Source organism: Pongo pygmaeus, chromosome 1 (genome assembly GCF_028885625.2).
Source record: "Pongo pygmaeus isolate AG05252 chromosome 1, NHGRI_mPonPyg2-v2.0_pri, whole genome shotgun sequence".
Lineage (NCBI taxonomy): Eukaryota > Metazoa > Chordata > Mammalia > Primates > Hominidae > Pongo > Pongo pygmaeus.
Genome location: NC_072373.2, coordinates 89,622,501 through 89,649,755, shown reverse-complemented (window position 1 = coordinate 89,649,755; position 27,255 = coordinate 89,622,501). Strand labels below are relative to the sequence as shown.

Genomic DNA, 27,255 nt, shown 5'->3' with positions numbered 1-27,255 from the left:
GAGGCATTCTGGTTTTTGGAATTTTCAGCCTTTTTGCACTGTTTTTTCCCCATCTTCATGGATTTATCTACCTTGGTCTTTGATGTTGGTGAGCTTCAGATGGAGTTTCTGTGTTGACGTCCTTTTGGTTAATTAGTTTTCCTTTGAACAGTCAGGCCCCTCTGCTGCAGGCCTGCTGGAGTTTGTTGGAGGTCCATTCCAGACCCTGTTTGCCTGTATCATTATGGAGGCTGCAGAACAGCAAAGATTACTACCTGTTCCTTCCTCTGGAAGCTTCATCCCAGAGGGGCACCTGCCAAATGCCAGCTGGAGCTCTCCTGTATGAGGTGTCTGTCAACCCCTGCTAGGAGGTGTCTCCCAGTCAGGAGGCATGGGGGTCAGGAACCCACCTGAGGAAGCAGTCTGTCCCTTAGCAGTGCTGGAGCGCTGTGCTGGGAGAACTGCTGCTCCCTTCAGAGCTGGCAGGCAGGAATGCTTAAGTCTGATGAAGCTAAGCCCACAGCCGCCCCTTCCCCCGGGTGCTCTGTCCCAGGGAGATGGGAGTTTGATCTCTAAACCTCTGACTGAGGCTGCTGCCTTTCCTTTAGAGATGCCCTGCCCAAAGAGGAGGAATCTAGAGAGGCAGGCTGGCTACAGCGGCTTTGCTGAGCTGCCCTGGGGTCTGCCCAGTTCAAACTTCCTGGCAGCTTTGTTTACACTGTGAGGGGAAAACCGCCTACTCAAGCCTCAGTAATGGTGGATGCCCCTGTCCCCACCAAGCTCGAGCTTTCCAGGTCAGCTTCAGACTGCTGTGCTGGCAGCAAGAATTTCAAGGTAGTGGATCTTAGCTTGCTGGGCTCCGTGGGGGTGAGATCCGCTGAGCTACACCACTTGGCTTCCTGGCTTCAGCCCCCTTTTCAGGGGAATAAATGGTTCTGTCTCACTGGTGTTCCAGGTGCCACTTGGGTATGGGAAACAAAACAAAACAAAACAAAAACCTCCTGCAGCTAGCTTGGTGTCTGCCCAAATGGCCACCCAGTTTTGTGCTTGGAACCCAGGGCCCTGGTGGTGTAGGCACCTGAGGGAATCTCCTGGTCTGCGGATTGTGAAGACCATGGGAAAAGCGTAGTATCTGGGCTGAAGTGCACCATTCTTCGTGGGACAGTCTCTCCTGGCTTCCCTTGGCTAGGGGAGAGATCCTCAACCCCTTGCACTTCCGAGGTGAGCTGGGTACCTCAGCTGGAAATGCAAAAATCACCCAACTTCTGAGTTGATCTCACTGGGAGCTGCAGACTGGAGCTGTTCCTATCTGGTCATTTTGCCCAGAAGTCAAGTGCACAAATCTTAATTGTGCAATGTGAATTGGAAATTTCACTTTCCATCTATATACTTTTTCCATTTGGAGGTAATTATTTTATTGTGGTAAAATAACCTAAATTATATATTGTGGTTATGTAACCTAAAATTTATCATTTTAACCATTTTAAGTGTACAATTTAGTGGCATTAATGCACAGTGTTGTGCAGTCATCAACACTATTTCCAAAGCCTTTTCATTACCCCAAACAGAAACAGTGACCATTAAGCAATGGCTCCCCGTTCCCTTTCCTTCAGTCCCTAGTAACCTATAATCTACTTATTGTTTCTATTAATTTGCAGTACCTTATATAAGTGGAATCATACAACATTTGTCCTTTTGTGTCTGGCTTATTTCACTTAGCATAATGTATTCAAGGTTTATCCATGTTGTAGCATGTATCAGAATTGTATCCTTTTTATGACTAAATAATATTCCATTGTATGTATGTACTACATTTGCTTATCTATTCATCTGTTGGTGGATACTTGGGTTGTTTGTATCTTTTGTCTATTGTGAATAATGCTGCTATGAACATTGGTGTACAGGTATCTGTTTGAATTCCTGCTCTCCATTTCTTTGGATTCACCTAGGAGTGAAATTGTTGGATCATATGGTAATTCTATGTTTACCTTTTGAGGAACTGCCAAACTGTTTTTCATGATGGCTTCATCATTTTACATTCTCACCTGCAATTGGAAAAACGGTTCTAATTTTTCCATATCTTTGCCAATATTTATTATTTTTCATTTTTTGATAATGATTATCCTAATGAATGTGAAGTGGTATCTCATTATGGTTTTGACTTGTATTTCCTTAATTACTAATAACGTTGAGTATCTTTTCATGTGCTTATTGGCCTTATTAGCCATTTGTATATCTTCTTTGGAATAATGTCTATTTAAGTACTTTGCCCAATTTTAAATTGGATTTTTTTTTGGGTGGGGGTGTTGTAGAGTTCTTTATGTATTCTAGATATTAATTCCTCATCAGATATTTGATTTGTTAATATTGTCTCCAATTCTATGTGTTGTCTTTTCACTCTCTTCACAGTGTCTTTTGATACAGTATAATTTTTTACTTTGGTGAAGTCTAATTTTTTTTTTTTTTTGAGATGGAGTTTTGCTCTTGTTGCCCAGGCTGGAGTGCAATGGTGTGATCTTGGCTTATGGCAACCTCTGCCTCCCAGGTTCAAGCATTTCTCCTGCCTCAGCCTCCCAAGTAGCTCAGATTACAGGCATGGGCCACCATGCCCGGCTAATTTTGTATTTTTAGTAGAGATGAGGTTTCTCAATGTTGGTCGGGTTGGTACTGAACTCTTGACCTCAGGTGATCTGCCTGTCTTGGCCTCCCAAAGTGCTGGCATTACAGGTGTGAGCTATATATATTACAGATATAGAAAGAAATATCTAGATTTCTTTTGGTGCCTGTGCCTTTAGTGTCATATTTAAGAAATCATTGCCAAATGCAATGTCATTAAGATTTTCTATATGTTTTCTTCTAAGATTTTTATAGTTTTGGCTCTTACAGATAAGTCTTTGTTATGTTTTCAGTTAATTTTTATATATAGTATGTGGTAGGGGTCCAACTTCATTCTTTTGCATGTAGATGTCCAGTTGTCCCAGAACAAATTGTTGAAATGACTGGCCTTTCCCTCATTGAGTGCTTTTAGAGCTCTTGCCAAAGATCATTTGACTACATATTAAAGGGTTTACTTCTGGGCTCTTGACTCTATTTCATTGGTCTGTATTTGATTACTGTACCTTTGTAGTAAGTTTTGAAATCAGGAAGTATGAGGCCTCTAACTTTCTTCTTTTTTGAGACTATTTTGGCTATTTGGTGTCCCTTCAGATTCAATATGAATTTTAGTATGAGTTTTCCTATTTGCGCAAAAAAATCTTTGGGATGTGATAGGGATTGCATTGAATCTGTAGGTTGTATTGCCATCTTAATAATATTAAATCCATGAACACAGGATGTCTTTCCATTTATGTATGTCTTCTATAATTTCTTTCAGCAATGCCTTAGAGCTTTCAGTGTACAAGTATTCCCCTACTTGGTTAAGTTTATTCCTAAGTATTTTATTCTTTTTGAAGTTATTGTAAATTAAATTGTTTTTCTTATTTTTTGGATTGTTTATTATGAGTTTATAGAAATGGAACTGATTTTTACAGTTGATTTTGTATCCTGCAACTTTGCTGAATTTTTAATTAGCCCTAAGAGTTTGTGTGTGTGTGCTTGTGTGGATTTTATACATATGAGATTATATTATCTTTAGGATTTTATACATATGAGATTATATTATCCATGAACAGAGATCATTTTGCTTCTTCCTTTCTAATTAAGATGTCTTTTATTTCCTGTTCTTGTCTAATTTTTCTAGCTAGAGCTTCTAATGCTACATTGAACACAAGTGGTAAAAGTGGGCATCTTGTCTTGTTCCTAATCTTAGGAGAAAAACTTACAGTCTTTCACCATTGTATGTGATGTTAACTGTGGATTTTTAATATATGGCCTTTATTGTGTTAAAAAGTTCCCTTGTATTTCTAGTTTGTTGGATAGTTTTTATCATGAAAGGATATTGAACTTTGCCAAATGCCTTTTCTGTGTCAATTAAAATGATCAGTTTTTTTCTTTCATTCTGTTAATGCAGTATATTACATTGAATGATTTTTGTATGTTGAACTATCCTTGCATTCCAGGAATACATTTCACTGTCATGTTGTATAATCCTTTTAATATGCTGCTGAATTGTGTTTGCTACTTATTTTGTAAGAATTTTAATATAAATATTTACAAGGAATATTAGTTTGTAGTTTTGTTTTCTTTTAGTGTCTGTGTTTGGCTTTCATATCAGGGTAGTGCTGGTGTCACAGAGTGAATTAGGAAGTGGTCTCTTCTTGTTAAGGACTGAGTGTTTATGCCTCTACAAAATGTATATATTGAAGCTCTAACCCCCAATGTGATGATATTTGGAGATGGGGGACTTTGAGAGATAATTAGGTTTGGATGAGGTCATGTGAGTGGGACCCTCATGATGAGATAAGCATACTTATAAGAAAGGAGAGACTAAAGTTCTTGCTGTCTCTCTACCACATGAGGGCATATTGAGAAGTTGGCCACCTACAAGCCAGGGAGAGTTTCACCAGCAATTGAATCAGCCGGCACCTTGATCTTGGACATCGAAGCCTTCAGAACTGTGAGAAATAAATTTCAATTGTTTAAGCTACCAAGTCTGTGGTATTTTGTCTTGGAAGACAGAGTGAATTAATATATTTATCTTCAATGTTTGGAAGAGTTTAAGAAGGATTAGTGTAAAATCTTTTAAAACTCTTTGGTGACCAGTGAAGCCTTCTGATCCAGGACTTCTCCTTGTTGGGAAATTGTTTTAAAATTATTTACTTAATATTCTTAGTAGTTATAGGTCTAATCAGATTTTCTATTTCTTCATGATTCAGTCTTTGTAAAAATTGTGTCTACTTCATCTATGTTATCCAATTTGTTTGTGTACAATTGTCTGTAGTAGTCTCTTCTATTCATTTCTGTAAAATTGGTTGTAGTGTCCTCATTTTCATTTCCAATTTTAGTAATTTGAGCACTCTGTCTTTTTTTCCATAACCACTCTAGCTAAATTTGTCAATTTTGTTGATCCTTTTAAGTAACCAACTTTTGGGTTCATCAATTTTCTCTATTTTATCTCTGGTCTAATCTTTATTATTTTCTTTATTTTGATAGCTTTGGGTTCACAGTAGTGGCACGTTCCCACTTGAGATCTGAATTAGGTGAAATAGAGACCAGTTCTTCATGGACTCCCAAGACAGATTAGAATATTGCAAATAAGATCTGTTATGTTCCCTCTCATTCAAGAGAGGGAACTGAGAAGTGAACTCCTGCCTCCTCTAAACAAGCTTTCTGGTGGGATGAGGAGGAGGTGGGGCAAGGGCAGGAAAAATGCATGGAACTTTTCCTACCGTTTCAAAATTGGCTTTTTCTTCATTGGGCATTTGATTGGTTGTTATAAAACTCTGGCTGTTTTCCAGAGTCCCTATAAAGTTAATTCAACCATTTGGGTTTTTTTTGTTTGGCTGTTTTTTTATTACTCTAAGTTGGGGGAAAGAGAGAGTTTGGAATTTCCTAGTCCACCACTTTGCTGACATCACTCTCTCTATCTCTATACTTTTACATTGATTTTTTAAAAAATGGTAGAAATGTGTTCCCATATTTCTTAAGTAACTAAAAATTAGTGACATTATCCAAGATCTTGGTGGATAAATAATATTCTCTCTAAAGAACCAATGCCCCTTAGAAAAATGACTGATTCTAGATGTAAGATAGCCTCTTATATGTTTTTCTTGACTCACTTTACTAACAAGGATCTTCAATACAATACAGTTGAAGAGTAGCAGTGATCTTGTATTCACTGAATACAAGAATGGTTACTTGTATTCATTTCTTTATTAAGAATGCCTCTAATGTTTCCAATAAATGTTTGCTACATATGCTGTCTCAAGTTGTAAAAGTTTAACCCGAGCCAGTCATTTGCTTATTTGCTCTCAGCTATATTCCCGCCATTCTGTGCTCTTTGTTTTTCAAAAGGTTAGAAGTCTGCAAACTACATTTATCATTTCCATTGTCAGATGGCTTCTGATTAGATTTTGTCACTGGGCGGTATTGGTTAAAGTTGGATGGAAGGAATAAATTATATTTTTTCCATAATCTTGGTTTCTGGTAATGTCTTCAGTAATGGCAGTGATAGCAGAAGATGAGTACCGCTTCAGGGTTCCTGGTGTAGCAGTGCAGTTCCAGCAAGCATGTCAGAAGTCTTGCTAGTGTGGTACTGGCAGGATCAGGCTTTGATGGTGGTGTCTGCGGTGGTGAGTGATTTTTGTCTCCCAGAGTCTCATAGTTTTGATGAGACTGTGAACTCTTAGAATCTTGAAAGCTGGCAGCATTGATTCCCAAGACAAATTTCCATAGGGACAAAGTTCCATAGCAACTTCCTGGAATTATTAATTGCTTGGTAACCTCAGCTTCCCTGTTTTACTCCTCCATCACTTTTGGAATCAATTTCCTATATTCAGCTTGCTGAGTTTTCAGTATTTAACATGGTCTCAGTTTTTAAAAATTGGATATTGACTAAAACACAGATTCTATTTTTAGCTTTCTTGAAAACTTTTTAAATCAGTCATGGGCATTCAGTTTTATCAAACATATATTGTAGACTATGTCAAGATGATTATTTTTTCCCTCTCCTTTAATCTGTTTGAACAGCAAATTACAATAGATGGTTTCTTAAAGATAAATCGGCCGGGCAGGTGGCTCACGCCTGTAATCCCAGCACTTTGGGAGGCCAAGGCGGGCGGATCACGAGGTCAGGAGATTGAGACCATCCTGGCTAACGTGGTGAAACCCCGTCTCTACTAAAAATACAAAAAAATTAGCTGGGCCTGATGGCGGGCGCCTGTAGTCCCAGCTACGCGGGAGGCTGAAGCAGGAGAATGGCATGAACCTGGGAGGCAGAGCTTGCAGTGAGCGGAGATCTCGCCACTGCACTCCCGCCTGGGCGACAGAGCGAGACTCTGTCTCAAAAAAAAAAAAAAAAGATAAATCATCCTGGCACTCTAAGGATAAAATCCTACTTGGTTGCATTTTTTTTCTTTTAATGCATTGCCTTAAAATTGACTGAAGTTTAAGTTAAGATTTTTAACATTTATATTTATAAGTGAGATTGGACTATATCAGGATGTGGCAGACTTTTTCTGTAAAGGTCCCAATAGTGAATATTGGACTTTGTGGGCCATACAGTCTCCTTTGCAACTACTCAACTCTGCTGCTGTAGTGTGGAAGCAGCCATAACAAACACATAAAAGAATGCGTGTTGGCTGTGTTTCAATAAAACTTTATTTATGGATGCTGAAATTTGAATTTCACATAATTTTAACATGTCCCAAAATATTATTAATTCTTTTCAACCATTTTAAAAATGTAAACTATTCTTAGTTCGTGGGTCAAATAAAAACAGATGGCAGACTGGATGTGGCCACACGCCATAGTTTGCTAACTCCTGGACTGTGTATCTCTTTTTGGGGGATCACCCTTATCTGGCTTTGGAATCAGTGTTATATTATAGTATTTAATGAATTTGGAAGCTTCTCACTGTTTTCTATGCCTTGGGACAGTTAAGATGACTGGGAATTATCCTTTCATTGTAAGTGATAGGACTAGTCCATAAGACAGTCTAGGCTGGTACACTTTCGGCAATTAGACCACTGAATGTCTTTCCATTTTTTCTCAGGTTAAAGAAGTTCTTCTAATTATAAACTAACTTTCTTTCTTCCTTCCTTCCTTCCTTTCTTTCTTTCTTTTCCTTCCTTCCTTCCTTCCTTCTTTCTTTTTCTTTCTTTCTTTCTTCCTTTCCTTTTCTTTTCTTTTTCTTTCTTTTCTTTCTTTTGAGAAAGAGTCTTGCTCTGTTACCCAGGCTGGAGTGCAGTGGCACCATCTCAGTTCACTGCAACCTCCGCCTCCCAGGTTCAAGCAATTCTCATGCCTCAGCCTTCCGAGTAGCTGGGACTACAGGTGTGTGCCACCACACCCGGCTAATTTTTTTTTGTATTTTTAGTAGAGATGGGGTTTCACCATATTGACCAGGCTGGTCTTGAACTCCTGGCCTCAAGAAATCTGCCTGCCTCAGCCTCCCAATACAGGTGTGAGCCACTGCGCCAGGGCTTAATTATAAGTGGAAATTATAATTTTCAACTTATAAATTATTACATATACAAAGCCTTATACCACAGCAATCCATTGGTCCTTTCTGCCACCAGATGACATTAGCATGGACAATATAACCATTATTTGTGTTTTGGAAAGATCACTCTGGTTGTGGTGTAGAGAATGGATTGGACTGGGAGCAGGCACAACTGCAAGAGGTCAAGTGCTATTGTCTGGGTAAGAGATGATGGCAACCTGGACTACTGTAGTTAGTGGTGAAAGAGAGGTAGATAGATTGTAGTGACATTCAGGAGTTGTGTTGGGGTTTTCAAGACCACCCCCAGATTCAGTCATTCACTAGGAGGACTCACAAGACTCAGCGTATAGCCATAGTCATGGCCGATTTATTACAGTAAATAAACACAAAGAAAATTAGCAAAGGCAAAAAGGCAAAGTACAGAGGAAACCAGGTGCAAGCTACTAGAGTCCTCTCATAGTGGAGTCAAACAGGATGTATGTAATTCCTTCAACAACATGTTGTGTCATGTTTGAAATGTAATCTACCAAGGAAGCTCGATGGAGCCTAGGCATTTAGGGTTTTTCACTGCAGTCAGTAACATAGGCACTGTCTACCTAGCATGCACCAAAATTCCAGAATCCAAGAAGGAAAGCAGATATTCAGCAAAAAACAAATTGTGCCAACAGTTTAGGTACAGTGTAAGTCATTCTTATCAGGGAATGGTAGGAACCGTCCCAAAGTCCAAGTTCCCAGACACTAGCCAAGGGCCAACCTTATAAGCATGCCCTTCAAAGGACAGCAGTCTTAGGCCTGCTGTGTTAACTCTTCTGTGTTTCCTGCATAGCAGGTAAAATCAATATTTTCTAGCGCATTTCCAATCAAGGGTTTTATAGAATCTATGAAGGTAATATACTTTAGAAATAAACAGAATATCTGGCTTTTTCATTGATACATATGCCAAAAGATTGTAACATCCCAGCTAACACAGTTAAAGGCTGATAAACTATTGCATCTTCAATAATTAAAGTATTACAAATTGAGGACTACTTGCACTGGGTCAGGCACTGTGGATACAAATGGTGACAAAAGCACGCATGATCTGTGTCCTGATGGAACTCACAGTCCAGTGACGGAAGAGAGGAATTAATAAAATAATCACAGGGAGAAATATTTAAAGCCAAAATTGAAAACTGCTGTAAAGGCAAGAGGTGTTGTACTATGAGCGCAAAACATGGGCATCAGATATGGCCTGGAGGAACAGGGAAAACTTCCCCCAGGAAGGGACACTTGAGCTTATCCCAGAAGAATGAATGGGCATTGTGTGAATGAGTGAAGCTGTGTATTGGAGGTAGTGAGGGTCAGGAGGTGGAGGTAATTTCAAGCTGAAAGTCCTATGGCTGATGTGTAGATGAAATGAAATGAAATGTGCCAAAGCTCAGAAAGCACTGGAGAAACACTAGCGAAATTTATCTTCTCAAATGGTTGCTGTATCTGCCTACAGAGTTTCTACACAGGGACTCTGAAATTCTTCATGGGTAGCAGTCAATTTCAACCCCACAAGAGGATGTAGCTAGGGAGCTGGAAGACCAGGCTTATCTGCCAAGTCTGGCTCAGAACAGAGCAGCTGTGGCCTCTTTGTTAAGCAGGGAATAGAGGAAGTGGTTTTGTCTCAGGCCTAAAAACCATTTGCTATCTCACACAGCGCCTGTTAGTAAGTCACCTCCCCTTCAGTGTTTACCAAACATTCTGAGGCCCTGCACCTACAGTTCTGTGGAAACCACAACCTCATTCTCCTCAGTTAAAAGCCCAGTCTTTTTATCCCTTTCCTCCAAGTGGCACTATGGGCGACACAGAGAATTTCTACTCTCCAATTTGGGACTCAGACTCTGAATGTGGTTTCCAGGACTCTCTTTCCTCTTCTGATATGCGGGTGCCAATCCAAATTCAGTTCAACAAATACTTACTAAGCTCTGCTAGGCATTGGCTCCTGTGATAGGGCACCGTGAGTGAAAAATAAATAAGACAAAGCTCCTTCCCTGGAGGGAGATGACCCCCAAAACGTGATTTAAGTCCTCAATTTCCTCTCTCTAGGTTGATCAAGGCAGAACTCTCTTCTCCACCTTAACCAAGCACCTCTGCTGCCCTCTGGGTTTTTTCTGTTTCTGGTATTTGTCCTTCCTGTCTCTAGCTTCTCAGTCTCCTCTCAAGGTCCCAATCATCTCTCTACATCAGCCTTTCTTTTTTTCATTGTCTGTCTTATACCCTCAATCCTTTGGTCTCTTGTGTCCACTCAGGGCCTGGGTTTTCAGATGGCACAGGGCTTTTATCATGTGGACTGTCTCCTTTGCTGTTTCATCTGTTTACTTCATTTTTGTTGCTCTCAAAAACCAAAACAAAGTAAAACACAAAATAGATGCATTATAAAATAATATTTATTGTGTCCTGCTGAAATGGACCTTGTAGTCTCATGTCTTAGGCACTTACAAGGTAAAATTTATGAACCATACTTTATTAATGAACATTTACAAATGCCTGAAATAAAAGGTGACTTGTAGAGGGGATAAGATATCTTATTGCAAACATGACACCTAGCTTCTGGAATATGGTTAGTGGCATTTGCCACTAGTGAGCATAATTTTCATGTTCAAATGAATAATGAACTAATCAAAAAACTTTTTTTTTTGAGGAACTGAGGCACTCAGACACAAAACACAAAATTAAGCACTCAGACAAAAAACAACTTATTAGCCAGTTGGAGAGAGAGCTAAGAAATACCATATCTATATAATTATCAGAGAATGTGATAAAAAGCTACTACTCTGTACTTGTGTGCCAAATGCTGTAAAAGTATAAATAGAGGGCTATATATTTAGCTTTGGACGGGAGGTTTTAGAAGGCCACACAAAAGGGATATTCAGTCTGATGCTTGATGTATGAAAAAGCCAGAGACAGAAAGGAGAGAAGGGCATCCCAGACAGAGGACACAACATGGGCAAAGGCATGGGAGGATTTAGTGGGTGTGTGGGCCCATGATAATTCTGTGTGGCTGGAGCCTAGGGAGCAGGCAGGAGACAGCCTGGAAGGTCTGATGGGTCAGATTGCTAAGGAGTGTGGTTCCCCAGGAAAAACATTTTAGTATGGAAGTGAAGTGATAAGATCCTCATTTTAGAAAGATTGCTCTTTATGTAATAGCAACCCAGGTAACAAGTGATAAAGCAATGATCTGAGGGAGTGAGCATGTAGAGGGAAGGTGTGTTAGAGAATTAGGCCGATTAAGGGCACATGTCTGAGAAGAGCCATATAGATAAGTTGGAATTGACAGGACCTATTCTCTGACTAGACGTGGCGGGGATCTGGGGTGACAGGGAGAATGAAGGAGCCAAGGATGAAAAAGTTTTCTGCCTTGAGTAGCTGCTGATTGGTGAAGCAGTGAAGAATAGCAGTTCTGCACCCAGCCCCTAGAGTTGAATCCTGGCTTTTCTATTTACCAGGATGAGCTACTGTGATTCAGCCTTAAAGACTTCACCTTTCTGTGACTCAGTTTCCTACTTTGTAAAAGAGAGAATGTTTGTGTCTTCTTCAGAAGGCAGATGAGATTTAATGTTTCTTATGGGCTTTAAATGAGTAAATGTAAAACAGGACAGGGAATAGTACATAGTAGGCACTGGATAAATGTTAATTATTTTGATTATGGTGGATCATTAGCATAGGAAAAACAGAAGGAAAGCAAGTTGGGAGGTCAGAAACAGACCTGTGAGTTCGATTTTGGACACACTAAACTTGAGGTGACTTCTGACATCTATGCAGAGATGACCCATAAACTATTGGAAATACAAGTTGTAAATGAAAGAGTTGAGATTATGAGCATTTAAAAATTCTCTGATGAATAATCTATGTAATTATTTGCCTACAATAAGACCTTATAAGAAAAATATTTCTCATTTGCAAAGATTTGGCCATTTTCCAGTCTCAGAATCGATCCATCCCAAACCCAGAGACTTGTACAGGGCTGTTGAGAACTGTCTGGGCAATCAGCCAGCAACAGTTAATAATTATCATCCATTGCTTTATGAATCCCCAAAGTCTGCAAGTCTCTAGAGAATGTATTAGTCATTACTTTCCTCCCTCAAGTCAGAATTCAGGACTTTTTCTAATAGTCCTTTGTCAAAATGTATTAACACTTTCATATGTTTTGAAAAATTACTGGACTCTTCACACTTGGATGGGGGCTTATTTAAGTCTAAACATGCACAGTTGTTTTTTTTTAACCACTAAATTGTTCAGCACAACTCCCCAAATTCTTATCTCTTCTTTTGTTTCTGTTATTTTTGTGATTTTTAGTAGTGGAAATTTACAGTTTCTCTCATTTGATATTAACTCATCAGAATGTTTATGACCTGAAACCCCTGCCTGTCCAAAATGCATGTACAGAGCTCTATCCAACCTTCTTTAATTAAACGGGCATTTTCAATGAGTGGTTATCCAGATAGCAATGGAATTAATATATTAATATATTTACTTTGAGCTGCTTTTAGTACCTTAAAATATTAGTATATGCAAATATTCATTCAGTAGATATTTGTGGTCCACCTATTATATGTCAAGCAAAGTGCCAGGTATGTGTACACCCAAGGCCAAGTGCCAGGTAGGAGGAATCCACAGGAGGTAAAAAGGGGCCACATGGCAGAGTACAAGTGCATGGCCCTTGGTGACAAGAAATCTTGAGTTCAAATACTGTCTTCCCAGCTTTCCAGCTTTGCCAAGGTATTCATATGTCAGTCCTAGTGTTAACTGGAAGAATTAATTTCTACTTTACAGGGCTGTCATGAGTATTGACAACAATGTATGAAGCATCTAGTTTAGCAGTTGGTATACAAAATAAGCCCTCAATGATTCTTACAGGCTCCCTACCTTCAAGGAGCTCTCCATTATTATTATTTATTATTATTATTATTATTTAGGTATATCTCCTGTTCTCTCAGTCTAACTGGGGAGGCAGATATAGCATCAGGTAAGTAGACTGTGGTATAATAATGGGGGGAACAAACATTGCTTATAACAAAATATATCTGAATAAGGAGGGATGAGAGTTAAAAGTTTGATATACAACATTAATTTTGCATAATACTAGCAGCATTTCTGTTGTAAGAAGCTTATTTCATGAATTTGGATTAGCATCTTCTGAAGATTTCAGGCCTAGAAGAACAGCTTATAAAAAATTTCCCAAACTGTGCCATGCACAGGCACATTCCTGTATGAGCAACACCTCATTTAATCCCCACATCAACCTTACAACGTAGGCACTATTATTATGCCCATTTTACAGATGGACAACCTGAGGTACAGCGAGGTTAAAGTAACTTGCCTAAGGTCACGTGACTAAGAAACCAGGATTCAGACCCAGGCACTCTACTGTCAGAGCCCACATTTATGACCACTCATTATACTTCCTCTTATTGTCTTTGTTCTTCAAACTCGTTTTTTTTTTTGAGACGGAGTCTCACTATCTCAGCCAGGCTGGAGTGCAGTGGCGTGATCTCAGCTCACTGCAACCTCCACCTCCCAGGTTCAAGTGATTCTCTTGCCTCAGCTTCCTGAGTAGCTGGGACTACAGGCACGTGCCACCATGCCCGGCTAATTTTTTTGTATTTTTAGTAGAGACGCGGTTTCACAATGTTGGCCAGGCTGGTCTCGAGCTCCTTGTGATCCACCCACCTTGGGCTCCCAAAATTCTAGGATTACAGGCATGAGCCACTGTGCCTGGCCTTCAAGCTTCATTTTACAATCAGTAGAGACTGTCACTAATTATTGAGAAAATTTATACAAATCAAGGGAAATTCAGAGAAAAGTCAAACAGAAGAAAAATAATGAGTCTGGAAGAAAATATAGCCCAGCCATTCCTTCTCTCCAGGCAGGACCTAAGAAGTGCTCTCTGTGGACACGGCCCAAACTAGACAGGCTCCTTCCTGCCTGTACCCAGTTTCCAAGCTGGCTCAACCAGGCTGTTCTCTCATAGCCTGTGTAGTTTAGAGTGTTCTATAGATTTTTTAAATCATATTTTAAACGAGCTTCACTTTCTTCTTCTAAGAATCATGAGCTGCAACATTCCTCATTTTCTCAGTTGAGTCCCTCAGTAAAGCCCGAGGTGTCTGCAGGCAGAAGGACTGTCCTGACCTACTAGAACTTTCCACCAGAGGGCTCTGTCTCTGAGATTTCCATTTTGATGCACATTTTTAAAAACTGGCACACTTTGGTTTGATACAAGATCCTGTTCCATGATGCTTTGATTTTATAGACCTCTTGGTCACAGTCTAGTTCATCTGGAAAGTTGTGGAGGGGAAAATAAGATCACATGCATTTTACAGAAGGAAAATCTAAGAACTAAGCCCTAGAGAGAAGAGTGAACAGATAACGTGTTCATGAATCAGGAGATTCATAGGAGAGAAGCAGTGAGAGGAGAGACAAGAGCAGGGTGTCCTGAGTCCAAAGGCCACCTTCAGAATTCCTGGGCTCTGGCTTCTTCCCAGGTTTGCTCTTCTGGAAGACCTAACAGATCCAACCTGCTTCTGATTTTTATTTCTGACAATACGCACAGGGGCATTAGGACACTAGGAATTTTACTTGAGTGAGCATATTAGGAAGAGGAAGAGGGCAAGTCAGAGAATAAAGATGTTTGGGAATGAGTCTTCAACGCATCCACAGAGTGAGGAGTGGTTTTATTTTAGGATAAACGCAGCCTGTTCAGTGTCACTTTGGAACTCCTCCATCCTTTACGACCAAGCCTCTTTCCTCCTTCCTGCACGTCTCTTCCTGGGGTGCTGCCTTTCACCTCCTTACAACTGGTTTGGTGCTTCAGCTGACCTCTTAGTTAGTCTGCCTTACTCTAAGAGTCTTCTCCCTCCAAAGTGCCTTTACACCAGGAACAGCCTCTGATGTATGCATCCTGATATTATTTTATTTTATTTTTATTTTTTGAGACACGGTCTCACTCTGTTGCCCAGGCTGGAGTGTGGTGGCAGGATCTCAGCTCACTGCAACCTCCACCTCCCAGGTTCAAGCAATTCTCCCACCTCAGCCTCCCAAGTAGCTGGGATTACAGGTGTGCACCACCACGCCCAGCTAATTTTTTTGTATTTTAAGTACAGATGGGGTTTCACCATGCTGGCCAGGCTCCTCTCGAATTCCTGACCTCAAGTGATCTGCCCACCTTGGCCTCCCGAAGTGCTGGGATTACAGGCGTGAGCCACTGTGCCCAGCTGCATCTTGATATTTAATGCTTGCCAGAATTTGATTGCACCATGCTTATTGGCTTCTATCTTTTTTTTTTTTTTTTTTTCCGATATGGAGTCTCACACTGTCTCTCCCAGGCTGGAGTGCAGTGGTGTGATCTCAGCTCACTGCAACCTCCACTTCCTGGGTTCAAGCGATTCTCCTGTCTCAGCCTCCAGAGTAGCTGGGACTACAGTTGTGTGCCACCACACCTGGCTAATTTTGTATTTTTAGTAGAGATGGGGTTTCACCATGTTGGCCAGACTAATCTCAAACTCCTGACTTCAGGTGATCCGCCTGCCTTGGCTTCCCAAAGTGTTGGGATTACAGGCGTGAGCCACCACCCCCAGCCAGCTTCTGTTTATCTGTAATTCCTACATGTACAATGTAGTGAGGAAAACAAATAATTAGTTATTCTGTAAGGCTGAATGAGATGAGTTTTAGTGATAGAAGGACCAAAGAGGAAAAAACAGCAGTGTGAAAAGATCCCTGACTAATTTTGACTCCTGATACCAGGGAAAGCTTTACAGAAGAGGTACCTTTTGAGGTGAGCATTGAAGGACATGTAAATGGACATAGGGTGAGGGCACACATCTGGCTGGGGCACTCTGCCACACATAGGCAAGGGACTGTGAGCATGCGTGGTGCATCTGGAGAGGTGCTCTGAATATTCCCCACTGATCCAGGCCCCTGCTCATTTTTCATGTTTCTCTCACTTGGAGGCCCTCTGTCTTCCTCATTCTCTATCCAAATTTCAGCCATCCTTAAAGGCCCAGCTTCATCCCTGCCCCCTCATAAGGTGTTTTTTGACTGTTCATGCCATTACTTGCAGCTGCAGTTCAGCATTAACGGTAGTGTCTGTGCTGGAATTGTCTCCTGAGCTACACAAGGGCAGACATTACGCACATCTTCTACTTTGGGGCCTTGCAGTTCCTAACATAGTGCTAATGGTAGTTGGTGCTAGATAAGTCTATGGATTCATTTACTGGGACTGATGTCTTTATCTGCCTAAATGCAGCCCATTGCTGTCCAGCCTAGGACTATTCGTTGGGATTTAGGAGTTAGCCGATTATATTTGCTAACACATAAGGGAAACACTTCCTCAAATGATCATGTGAATGTCCTGCTCAGTTGTGAATGATTCTTCCTCACTGCAGAGAGTTAATGCCTGTGTAAGCTGGCTGGTGGTCTGTTTGTGGGGCATGCCAGGGTGGGGGCACTCTACCTCAGCTTAAACTCTGTAGTTCTCTGAGCCTTTGGAACTGGGATGAACCCAGTTTCATCATCTGCACCATCATCTCCCAAGTTCCTTCTGGAGAATGACTCTGCTTCTTGCAGGGTCTTCTATTTTGATGGTTGGATTATACCCAGTTCCCCAGAAGTGTGAGAAATATAAGCTGGTCAATTCCTTTTGGAGAGCGGGAATACTGGGCATGGCTGCTTCTTCTGCTGAGGCTGCTTGGAGTGATACAGAAGGAAATCTTGGCCAGAAAGAAAATCCTATGAGGCTTCTGAAGTAGCACTCCAAGAAAAGTGTCCCAGCAGTCTCTAGACCCTGCAGAAAGAACATTTTCCAACATTCCTTTTGGAGAGTGTGTCTACATGGCTGAGAGCCACAACTCTGACAGAGACCCACACAGCACTGTCATCTGTGTTTGGACTTATTAAGCCTGTTGTGCCCTGCACAAAGATTCCCAGACAAAGGGATGAGTGTGCTTATATGCAGCCCACATTCTGCTCTCCAAGCCATGCACTTGGGGGGAGGGCTGCATCTGCCTCAATTGAAGGGCACCTTTTCTTAATTTACTCAAGACGCATGGTGGAGGCCATGCACCAGGGATCTTCACACATACTGACGGTGAGCAGAGCATCTCGGCTGGTGTGCCATGGCCTATTACAGGTGTGCAAAATATTGATCCCCTTCTCCCACAGTTACTGGGCAGGGTTGTTACCTCCAGTCACAAGAGGCCTCTAGTCATATGCAGCTTCCAGAAGTGAGCAATCTTGATTGTTTATCCCAGTGTGCCATAAAAATATTATTTTCTACATGTGCTATGATGGGAAGAAGTTTGGGAAAACTACACTAGGTAACCTGCTTTGTCATTCATTCAGAAGGGAGTCATTTCAGGAAGGGTATGCATCCATTTGTCCATTTAGGCACAAGCTATGCCCAGCAGAAGGTTTCCTGCTTTGCTTACAGGCTGAGATGTGGCAGTTTGCAATCTCCCAGTAAGAGCTGGGCAGAGAAGATCTGGGTCCAGGGAACCTGCCAGTATTGGTGGTTGTAACTCAGTTTCCAGAGGGAGAATTCAGCCCAGCAGCCTAGATCACAATTTCATAGCTCGAAGTCCCAGGAGGTTTACTGTCCTGTGTGCTGGCTTTCCCCATCTGTGCAGGAGAGAAACGTGAGAAAATGTTAACTGAGAGGTGCTGCTGGGGAACTCCAGTCCTGCAAGTTCCCAGAGGAGTTAAGCAAATGGCACAGGGGGATGCCTTAGATTTGCCTCATGCTGGGGAAATCTGGGGTAGCAGGGACTTGTTCTTTGCTGAGTCCCTCATGTCTGCTCCAGCTACCCCCCATTTAGGAGGCCCTGAGCAATTAACTTCTTAGCCCAGAAAAGAGCAATGGGAGGGAATGGGGGAGGGGGCATATTTGGAATGGATTTTGATTATAGGCTTGAAGCCTGTAACATTCAGGTTCAAGCTACCTGCATTCCTTGTTCCTAGTTGAGCCCTAGTTTTTTTGTATCCCAATAACTCCTCTTTCACCTATACATAGTGGGGACTCACTGCTAGCATCTCCTGTGCTCTAGGTATTTAGAGGGCTGCAAACAATCTTCCCATTGGTTTGAGGAGTCTTAGGTTTTCAATTAAATACTGACCCAATAATTGTTATCTAACTTGTCTTTAAGGATTTATCTTTAGATGTCACAATCCAGGATTCCATGATTAATCCCTCAAATTTTATCTCCTTCTAAATTAAGTTACTCTTGTTCCTCCAACTCTCCTTGAGATCCCGGCACAAATATGCTGGGCACCCTGACCCTCACTTCTTTCCTGTCCTTCTCCTTTTCTTCTCCTCTTCTTTCCTCATTCCTCCCCTTCTTTTTCTTTCCCTCCTTCCCTCTCCAGATCACTGAGAAAGTAAATGTCCCTCTATCTGGTTGTCCAGTCCATTTGGCTTATCTTTTCAAGCAAACTGCCCTGTGCTTCAAGTCCTCCTTAAAAGGAAGTAGCACTGCCCTGCTCGTCGAGCTCATAGATGTCCTCCCTATTGCCTTATAGGATCACTCTTAATTCGTACTCAGTTTAGCTTCCTGCTTGGTAGCTCAGCTATTAAACAGGAATACTTAGAAAACATGATTCTTTAAGCAACCCTAAAGCTGTCCTGACTGTAGCAGCAGTGAGGACTTTCAGATAGTGACAATCCCTCCTTAGATCCCCAAAAGTTAAAGTCCTGTCAGAAGGCTTTGCATATGGCAGAGAAGGACATAAGGCACAGGCATAAGGCACAAGGCACTTGACACTACAAATGGTTGTGCAGGCTGCGTGTGGTAAAAGAGCAGCTGACGGAGCAAATGAACTGAAATTCAGCTTCTGCTCCATTGCACCCATCTGGGCATCTGGCATGGGCCTGTGTTTGCTCAGAGGGAAGCACCTGTTTTCTCATTTTCACACCGTGAGCCAGCAGTGACCCCAGGTATTATACGGGATGGAGTTCCCATACCATAGTCCAGAGGCATAGGGACTTCTGCATTTGAAGGGTGGGATCAGCATCCCAAGTAGGATAACTTGTGGGTGGCCATTGACCTGGGGAGTGGGGCTTTGTGCATGGGTGGAAATACATATAGACCGAAAACCTAGGCAGTGGGTCCTGAGAACTACGAGGAGTCCCAGGGGAACCAGCTAGCCCCTGGTTGGATGGACCGGGTACACCAGAATGGCTGGAAGAGATAGGAAAGCAAGGATAAAAAGCCAGAAAGGGGTTACCTTATCAGCAAACTGCACTTCGGAATAAACTGTGTTCACTGGCTCTTCCTTGGAGGGAAGCACCTGTAAAACACGCATCTTCCCCTCAGTGAGGGAGCCCAGGCCCAATCTTACAAGTTCCCTTTCCTAATTCTGCCTCTACCCACCATCCTTCCCTGGTCCCACATTTACTAGGTGGCCTCCCCTTTGGCCTCAGTTCTGGCTCCATCCAACTCTGGAGAGGCTTAGGATCAGGAAGGGATAAGGTGGGGGTGAATGGGTAGCAGTTGGGCAGGGTCTCGGGGGTGAAAAACCTCAGAGGCCAAGAGGAGGGATCCCATGGTTCAGGATGAGTCCTGCTCAGTCAGGATTTTAGCTTTCCATGGGCTCTATGGATCCAGCTGCCCTATCAGTCCAAGCACAGCGCTAGAGTGACCAGGCAGACCTCAGTCTCCCCCTTGATTCCTTGCAGACTTTAAGGAGGCAGGCTGGTGGGGACACAGGAGAAGGTGATCCAGGGTGGAGGGGAGGGAGGGGCAGGCAGGTAAATGGCGGATGGGAGGAGGGGTGTGGAACAGTGACTCTGAGTCTGAGGAAAGCAAGCCACTGCTGCTAGATCAGGAGGGGCATTCAAGGGAACTTGTCTGTCAGTTCTGTTGCCTCGGAGCCCCCTTAGCAACCTGTTCACCACGTTGGTAGTCACATAGCAGCCCTCACCTCACTCCAGGAGCTCCTCTGTTGTGCGGCCCCTCTAGGGGGCGCCTTGCTCCTAGTTATGGCTCATCTAACCGGAGCCAGGCCCACTGTGGGATGCTCAGGGCCTCAGCCCATGGAGGCTGCCATGGGGTGACAATGGGTCACGTTCCTGTCCTCATAGAAAGATCCGTGGCATCACTTCCCTGACATGTTATTTCCTGGTTGAAACCTCTGGACTCTTGGCCATGGCTGCTTTCTAGACAACAATAAGCAGAAGGCAATGGCTGCCCATGACTCCCTGTCATGGAGATGGTGGCACAGGGGTGTCCATGAATTGCATCAGCTCACCTTGGACTGCAGGATTTCATCATAGATTCTGGACTCTGCTGGCTGGGTGTTCCTTGAAGCCGTGATATATGTGTATATGGTTTTCTTTGAGGCAGCATCTGTCTCACAAATAAATATAGACCCACAGTCTGTGAAAGGTGGTTTTTTTAGAGATGATCTATTCCAATGTTCTCTTTTTAAGATGAAGAAAGGAAGCCGCCAGGGGTTAAATGGCTGCAATCCTTTGAAATGGATGCTTGGATCCTCAGAATGTCTCAGGAGTCACTTGGCTGAGGCCTCACCCACAGGTCGGCGGGAGTTCTCTTCTACTCTAGAGTCCAGATTAGGCCAAAGACAATTTCCCCAACCCCTCCCTGTGTGGCCAGTCAAATGTAGCTCTCCAGTCAAATGTAGCTCTTCTACCCAGGATCTCCCTTCGTGTCTCTGACACTTAACACTGACTGTCTTGCATGGTTAGTTGACTTTCCACGTCACGGTCTTAGTTTTTTAACTTGATTGATTATTTCTAGTTATACACTGTTTTACATTCTTTTGGTGCAGACCTTGCTGTAACCATCTCAATGTTAAGCACATAGTAGATGCTTCACTAACATTTATTGCTTGTTTGATTGATTCACAGTCTGTTTTTGTTTGTTTTTGAGACAAGTTCTCACTCTGTCACCCATGTTGGAGTGCAGTGGTGCACCACCTCATGGCTCACTGCAACCTCTATCTTCCGGACTCAAGTGATCCTCCCACCTCAGCCTTCTGAGTAGCTGGGACCACAGGTATGTGCCACCACACCAAGCAAATTTTTTGTATTTTTGGTAGAGACAGGGTTTTACCATGTTGCCCAGGCTGGTCTCAAACTCCTGAGCTCAGCCGATCCACATGCCTTGATCTCCCAAAGTGCTGGGATTACAGGCATGAGCCACATCACCCTGCCAGTTCACACAGTTAATAAACATTTATTAAGCTCCTTCTATGTGCCAGGTTCTGTGTGAGGCCCCAGAGAAGAAAAGACAGTAGATAAGTCTTTCCTTTTAAGAATGTATAGGCTAGAAGAGACATTCACGTCAGTGTACTCCTTTGATTGGTACTAACACAGAACATTTTAGGGTCAAGGTGAAAAAAGAAGGCCAGAATTTTGGGCCTTCATAATCCATGGCACCAACATACCTGCAAATAACAGGTCTGAGCTGAGCAGTATTACAGGGCTCCAACATTCAGAGTTTAGTCCTATCACTTATTTGGTGAGTATGAGACAAACTGAGTGCTCTCTCTTGTCTCATTTATAGATACAAAGAATAGCCCTTTTCTCTTCCCAAGAGTCAGTCAGGGATTGAAGACTATATCTCTTTGAGGGACCTTGCAGATCACCTGTGGTTCAAGCAGGCTGTGACTTCTCCCCATTGTGAGGCCATTTGAGTATGGCACATGTCACAAATCCCCTTCCCCCAGAATGCCTCCTCCGTACCATGCCCCAGGCCCATCAGTTATCAGTATACTAGCTAACATTTATCAAGTACTTACTATGTACTGGGAATTGGGCCAAGTATTTTGTATTTCTAATTCCATTTAATCTGCTTAATAAGTATATGCAGCACACCTTATTACTGTGAATATTTTACAACTGAGAAAATGGAAGCTTACAATGATAAAATAACTGGTAGCTGATAAATGGTCAAGCTGGGACTTTCACCCCCAGACTGACTGCAAATCACGTGCTTAGTCTTAACCACTCTATTGGGAACTCCCCATCCCTCCCAATTATTATTCAAGGAACTTTGTGGCTGAGAACTTACAAGTGTTCTTAGTGAAGGTGTTCAAGCAGGAACCTGAGGAATTAGACCCAAAGGAGAGTCAGGAACATGGAAGAAGAAGTTCCATGTTTTTTATTGTGATTGGTGGGAAAAGGAAGTTCTTGGGCGGACATGGGATGTGGGTGAATAGGAGGGTATAATGACTCCTTGAGGGTCTAAGATCAGGTTTTTTGAATTGAGAATGGCGCAACTACAGAATGATCCAGAGGGATTCAGAGGGACCTAGTGACAACCATGGAGTACAGGATTAGTATATGTTTCTCAATGACTCTCCAATAGTCATTATCAAAATACAATGAAATTGGAAGTGACCCTGGAGATCCTCTAGTCCAAACATTTCACAAGTGAGGGCCCTGAGCTGGAAAGGTGAACACACTCGTACAGTGAAGCACAGCTTGTTCATGTACGTACTAAGCTCAAACCCATGTTCTGGGCCCACCAGATGCTGGTGATCTCAGGAATGGATTCTGAAGACCATTCAGGGTAATGTCATACCATCCTCAGAGCCATCATTCTGGGATGTGGTGGGGTGGAGATTGGAAGAAGGCAGATCCCCTGGAACAATGGACCTTTCAGCTAAACCTTGGATAAATGGTGTCATTCCCAGGAGGAGAGAAGGTGAGTTTCCACATTTTACCTTCTGGGAAAATCCTACCTTGTCTTCTCTTGAACAAACGGAACAAAAACACTGAAGACAGAATAAGAACAAGCAGAAAGAACATAGCCAGCACGCTCAGCAACCCGGTGTGGTGAGTACGGAAGCCCATTGCGATGTCTGAAAATAGAAGATGCAGTGAGTCTGGATTCTTAGGAAATAGGCCCAAGAGGCTGGGCAGGTTTGCCCACAGTCAAGGGCATTATGAAAATTGGGTGCCCTCCAAAGGAGTGCCAAAGCTCCTAGGGAAACTAAACTTTCTGCTATTAAAAGCCAGGATGAGAAATTGAATCAAAGAGTTGATCAGGGGCTGCCACAGAACACCCAGAAATGTCTAGCATCTCTCAGAAGGCTTTGGCCTCTTTCCCAGTAGGCTTCCTGGGAGGTGATGCCCTCAGTGACCAGGCCAAAGATAAAGGAAGCACATCTCCCTAGAGAATGTAGCCCACATTCAGACCTTGCAGCTCCTCAGAGTGATCTCCGAGACTCAGCAGGAGAGATGGGCAGAGTTGGTTACCTGCACAGAGCTGCCGGGCAGAAATGGAGTCAGAATTGTTGCTGACAGGGTTCTGGGCTGTACACGTGTAAGTCAGCTCTTGGTCCTCAGGAGTCTGGAAGATTTGAAGGACATTACCCTCTTCTCCCAGGGGACTCCAATTGTATGTCACATTCTTTTCTTCTTTCTCTACAGAGCATGTCAGTGTGACATTACAGGTGCTGTTCACAGATGCCATTAAACTCTGTGTAATTTTTGGTTTCCCAAGCCGACCTATGAGGGGCAAACACATGAGCCAATGGTGAGCTGGAGCTGGCTTGTACTAGTTTGCGGGAGCCAATTGTTAAATTCTCAGAAATTTGCAAGCCATCATTAAAAATTAAATTATAAAAACTTATAACTAAATAAATTATGTTAAAAATAAAGGTAATAAATACTCAAAACTCATCATTTTCTAATCTTTTTTTTTGACATTTTCCTACTGTCTATGCTCTTGAGGTTATCTACATCTATTGTATCTGTCCTTTGTTAACAGAGTATCTGTCTTTCCAACTCTTCATGTCTTAAAATCAGCCATGGTAGGAGTATTTACCCCACAGAAATTTGCAATTGCTATAAGCTAGGGCTTGATTTACTGTTTTGATGATTGTTTCCCTAGACTTAAGATAGCAATGGAGGAATGCAGATTAAACTTAAAAGTGTATAATATCTGTAGCCATTTCATTGTGAATAGCACAAAAAATAGGAAGTATTCTTTCGGTATTTGGAAACCATTATCCAATTCAGCAAAGGAGTTGATAAACAAATGTCATTGATAAACAAATGAAGCTCCAATATATATGTCTTTGTTGAATCACTTTTTTCTAATTATTTAACTGAAATGAAAATATCAACCAATGTTCATGTTGGAACTATACTCATACATCAATTACAACTACAAGCTGATCAGGGTTATAAATGCTTAGCAAAAATCAATGAAAGCATTCTGTGAGAATAATTGGAATTTATCCTCTAGTGCCCTCTCAGCAAAATAAATTCTATGTAGAATTTACAATAAAGACTTATATATTTTATTATCATTAATGAAACTGTGTGCTACACATCCTTCAAGTCAATAAAATTTGTACTAAACATAAATTATATATATATATGAATACACACACCCAATTAAGAGCTAAATGAACATTTATCAGCACACAACCACATGAAATAATCTTTTTTTTTTTTTTTTTTTTTTTTTTGAGACGGAGTCTTGCTCTGTCACCCAGACTGGAGTGCAGTGGCATGATCTCGGCTCACTGCAAGCTCCACCTCCTGGGTTCACGCTATTCTCCTGCCTCAGCCTCCCAAGGAGTAGCTGGGACTACAGGTGCCCGCCACCACGCCTGGCTAATTTTGTTTTTGTATTTTTAGTAGAGATGGGGTTTCACTGTGTTAGCCAGGATGGTCTCGATCTCCTGACCTCGTGATCCACCCGCCTTGGCCTCCCAAAGTGCTGGGATGACAGGTGTCAGCCACTGCGCCCGGCCGAAATAATCTTTAAAATTTTTTTTCATTCTGTTTTCTGGTGTATGTATATTTTCTTTATTTTTTCCAAAACTATCCATGGTGGAAAGCTATAATTTCTTTAAAAGTTCATTAAAAATGTTTTTACTTAAGCAATCAAAAAGTAAACTATAAAAGTTGAAGGCTAGTAAAGGGTTACTAAAGAACAATAATATTTCAATTCAAGTGATAGCTAGGACTGCAGCTGGCATGGAGAAGCATTAAGGTCTTTTAAATGACCACATTTGGAGTTAATAAGTTCAGCGCCCTCTCAGCAAAGTTGCTGTGGGTGGTGGGGTTTGTTTCTTCCACTGTAGCTATGTGAGGAAGGGAACAGAGGAGTCAGAAAGAACTGGTGCACAACTTTCTAATTAATGTGGAGTCTAGAAAGGCAATAAGTTCAGAAGTGTAGACACAAGATATAAGAACCATTATCTTGTGTTTGTGAAGGAACACAACATGACAGTAAGAAGCTGTAAAAATGTTTGATTCCAAGCTAGCCAGAAATTCTGGTCCTAACAATCTTTTAGAGGGATCTATTCCATATTAGAATTAGTGATGACTTGGAATAAACCCAAAACAAGTTTGGGGTAAAGACCTGGATGAACTATAATAGTGATTGATACGATATCATTTAGTAGAAAGTGAACCAAATTTTGTGTGTGTGTATGTGTGTTTCTTTAGAAATTTGATTTACAAAAATGCCTAGGGAGTGCTTGGTGTTTACCAATTTTTAGAAAGATTTTTTTTGGGGTAGGTGTTGAGGTAGGGGACAGTGGTGAAGAAGAGGATCCCATCTCACTTTTCTCAGCAGGAACAGAGGTGTTACCTGCACAAAGATGCTGGGAAGAGAAAGTCAGAGTCATGGCTGACAGATCTTCATCCTCCCAAGCCAAGAGTGTGGAAGCCACTGGAGACCTGGTTCAGAATCCAGGCTCTACTGCTCTCTAGCTATGGAATAATGGAGAAGGTATACAGATTCATGGAGCTTCAGCTCCCTTATTTATAACATGAGGATAAAAATTTTTCCTTAAATACGATTGTTGTGAGGATTAAATGAGATTTTTAAGATAAAGATTATTCTAATTACCTACTTACTTATCTATCATCTGTCTGTCTATGCTGTTATGCACATTAATTATCTATGGAAGACACAGAATAAGCTGGCTGCAGCCACTGCCTCTGAGAAGAGAGGGTTACGTCTCATTGTATTATCTTTTGTTCTTTTTGTGCATACATTGCTTAAATATGTATAATCTATATATTTTTAAAATAGATAGTAGAATGCCAAACACATAAATGGTGTTCAATAAATGTTAGTTTCCTTCTCTTTATTTTCCCAGCTAACTACCTATAAGGTACACATTTTATTGTATATACAGTACAGTTTTCTCTAAGATATTACTGTACTGTGTCCTAATTGCAGGTGGTAGAAGACTTTCTGAAGATTGGGTAGGCAAAATTAAACATATAAAGGGATAAAATAAATATCTTAAAATTGAATACCATCTTTATTTTCTCAGCTAAAGTTCTTGAATGAGTTAAATATTTTCTAAAGGGTTGACATTTGGGTATGGCTCTTTGACTACATTATTCAAGCCTAGTTCAGAGCCTTCTTCATCTAGGAAGTCCTTCATAATGAGATTTTTTTTTAAGGGATAAGGATTAAAAAATTAATGATTACTAGTTATTGAGCATTTACTTTAAGGCAGGCAGTATACTAGGAGCTCAACTACCATTATCTCATTTAATACCATTGATTACAATCTACATTCTATAAGTGAGGAAACTTTGGGCCAGAAAGGTTAAACAACTTGCCCAAGATCACACAGCTGGCAAAGTATGCCTAATTCTAATGCCTAATGCCTAATGCCTAAAGTATGCCTCATGCCTAATGTTAGAACACTAACAACATTAGTGTTCTTTCTGCTATGCTGTCCATCTGTATAGAATCTGATTCAATCATCTTATATTAATCGAACATTCACAATTGCTAAGCACTATAAAACCGGGGAATAATACTATTCATTCATTCTTTTTCAACAAATACTTCTGGAGCATCCACTGTGTACCTGATGATGTTGGTGCTGGGAATGCAGTGATAAACAATATACAAATTCCCTGCCTTTATGGAACTTGCATTTTAGTGGGTGACCTATATACCTGAATTGCATCTGTCACAACATGGATTACCCATATTTCTGTGTTTTTCTGCAATGAGGCAGATGAACAGTGAAATCTTTGAGAAATGGCCAAGGTGTTCTCTATGCTAGAAGCTAGTGTTGCCCAAAAGAAATGTAATGTGAGTCACTTATGTAATTTTAAATTTTCTAATAATCACATTTCAAAAGTGAAAACAAGCACATAATATTAATTTAAATTATGCATTATATTTAACCCAATATGACAAAAA

The 27,255-nt window shown here is 41.5% G+C and overlaps 1 protein-coding gene across 2 annotated transcripts in view; it reads right to left on the bottom strand.

The window, feature by feature from the left end:
* Window positions 1-10,476: 10,476 nt before the first annotated feature.
* Window positions 10,477-27,255, bottom strand: part of CD84 (CD84 molecule) — a 38,420-nt gene continuing 21,641 nt past the window's right edge. For both annotated transcript variants that reach the window (XM_054451315.1, XM_054451323.1), the window contains 5 exons: window positions 23,319-23,570; window positions 22,802-22,921; window positions 20,345-20,442; window positions 19,322-19,384; window positions 10,477-17,719 (listed from right to left, as the gene is read on the bottom strand). In XM_054451315.1, coding sequence (XP_054307290.1) covers window positions 17,654-17,719; window positions 19,322-19,384; window positions 20,345-20,442; window positions 22,802-22,921; window positions 23,319-23,570 — 599 coding nt within the window. In that variant the 3' untranslated portion in view covers window positions 10,477-17,653. The remainder of the gene's footprint in view (window positions 17,720-19,321; window positions 19,385-20,344; window positions 20,443-22,801; window positions 22,922-23,318; window positions 23,571-27,255) is intronic.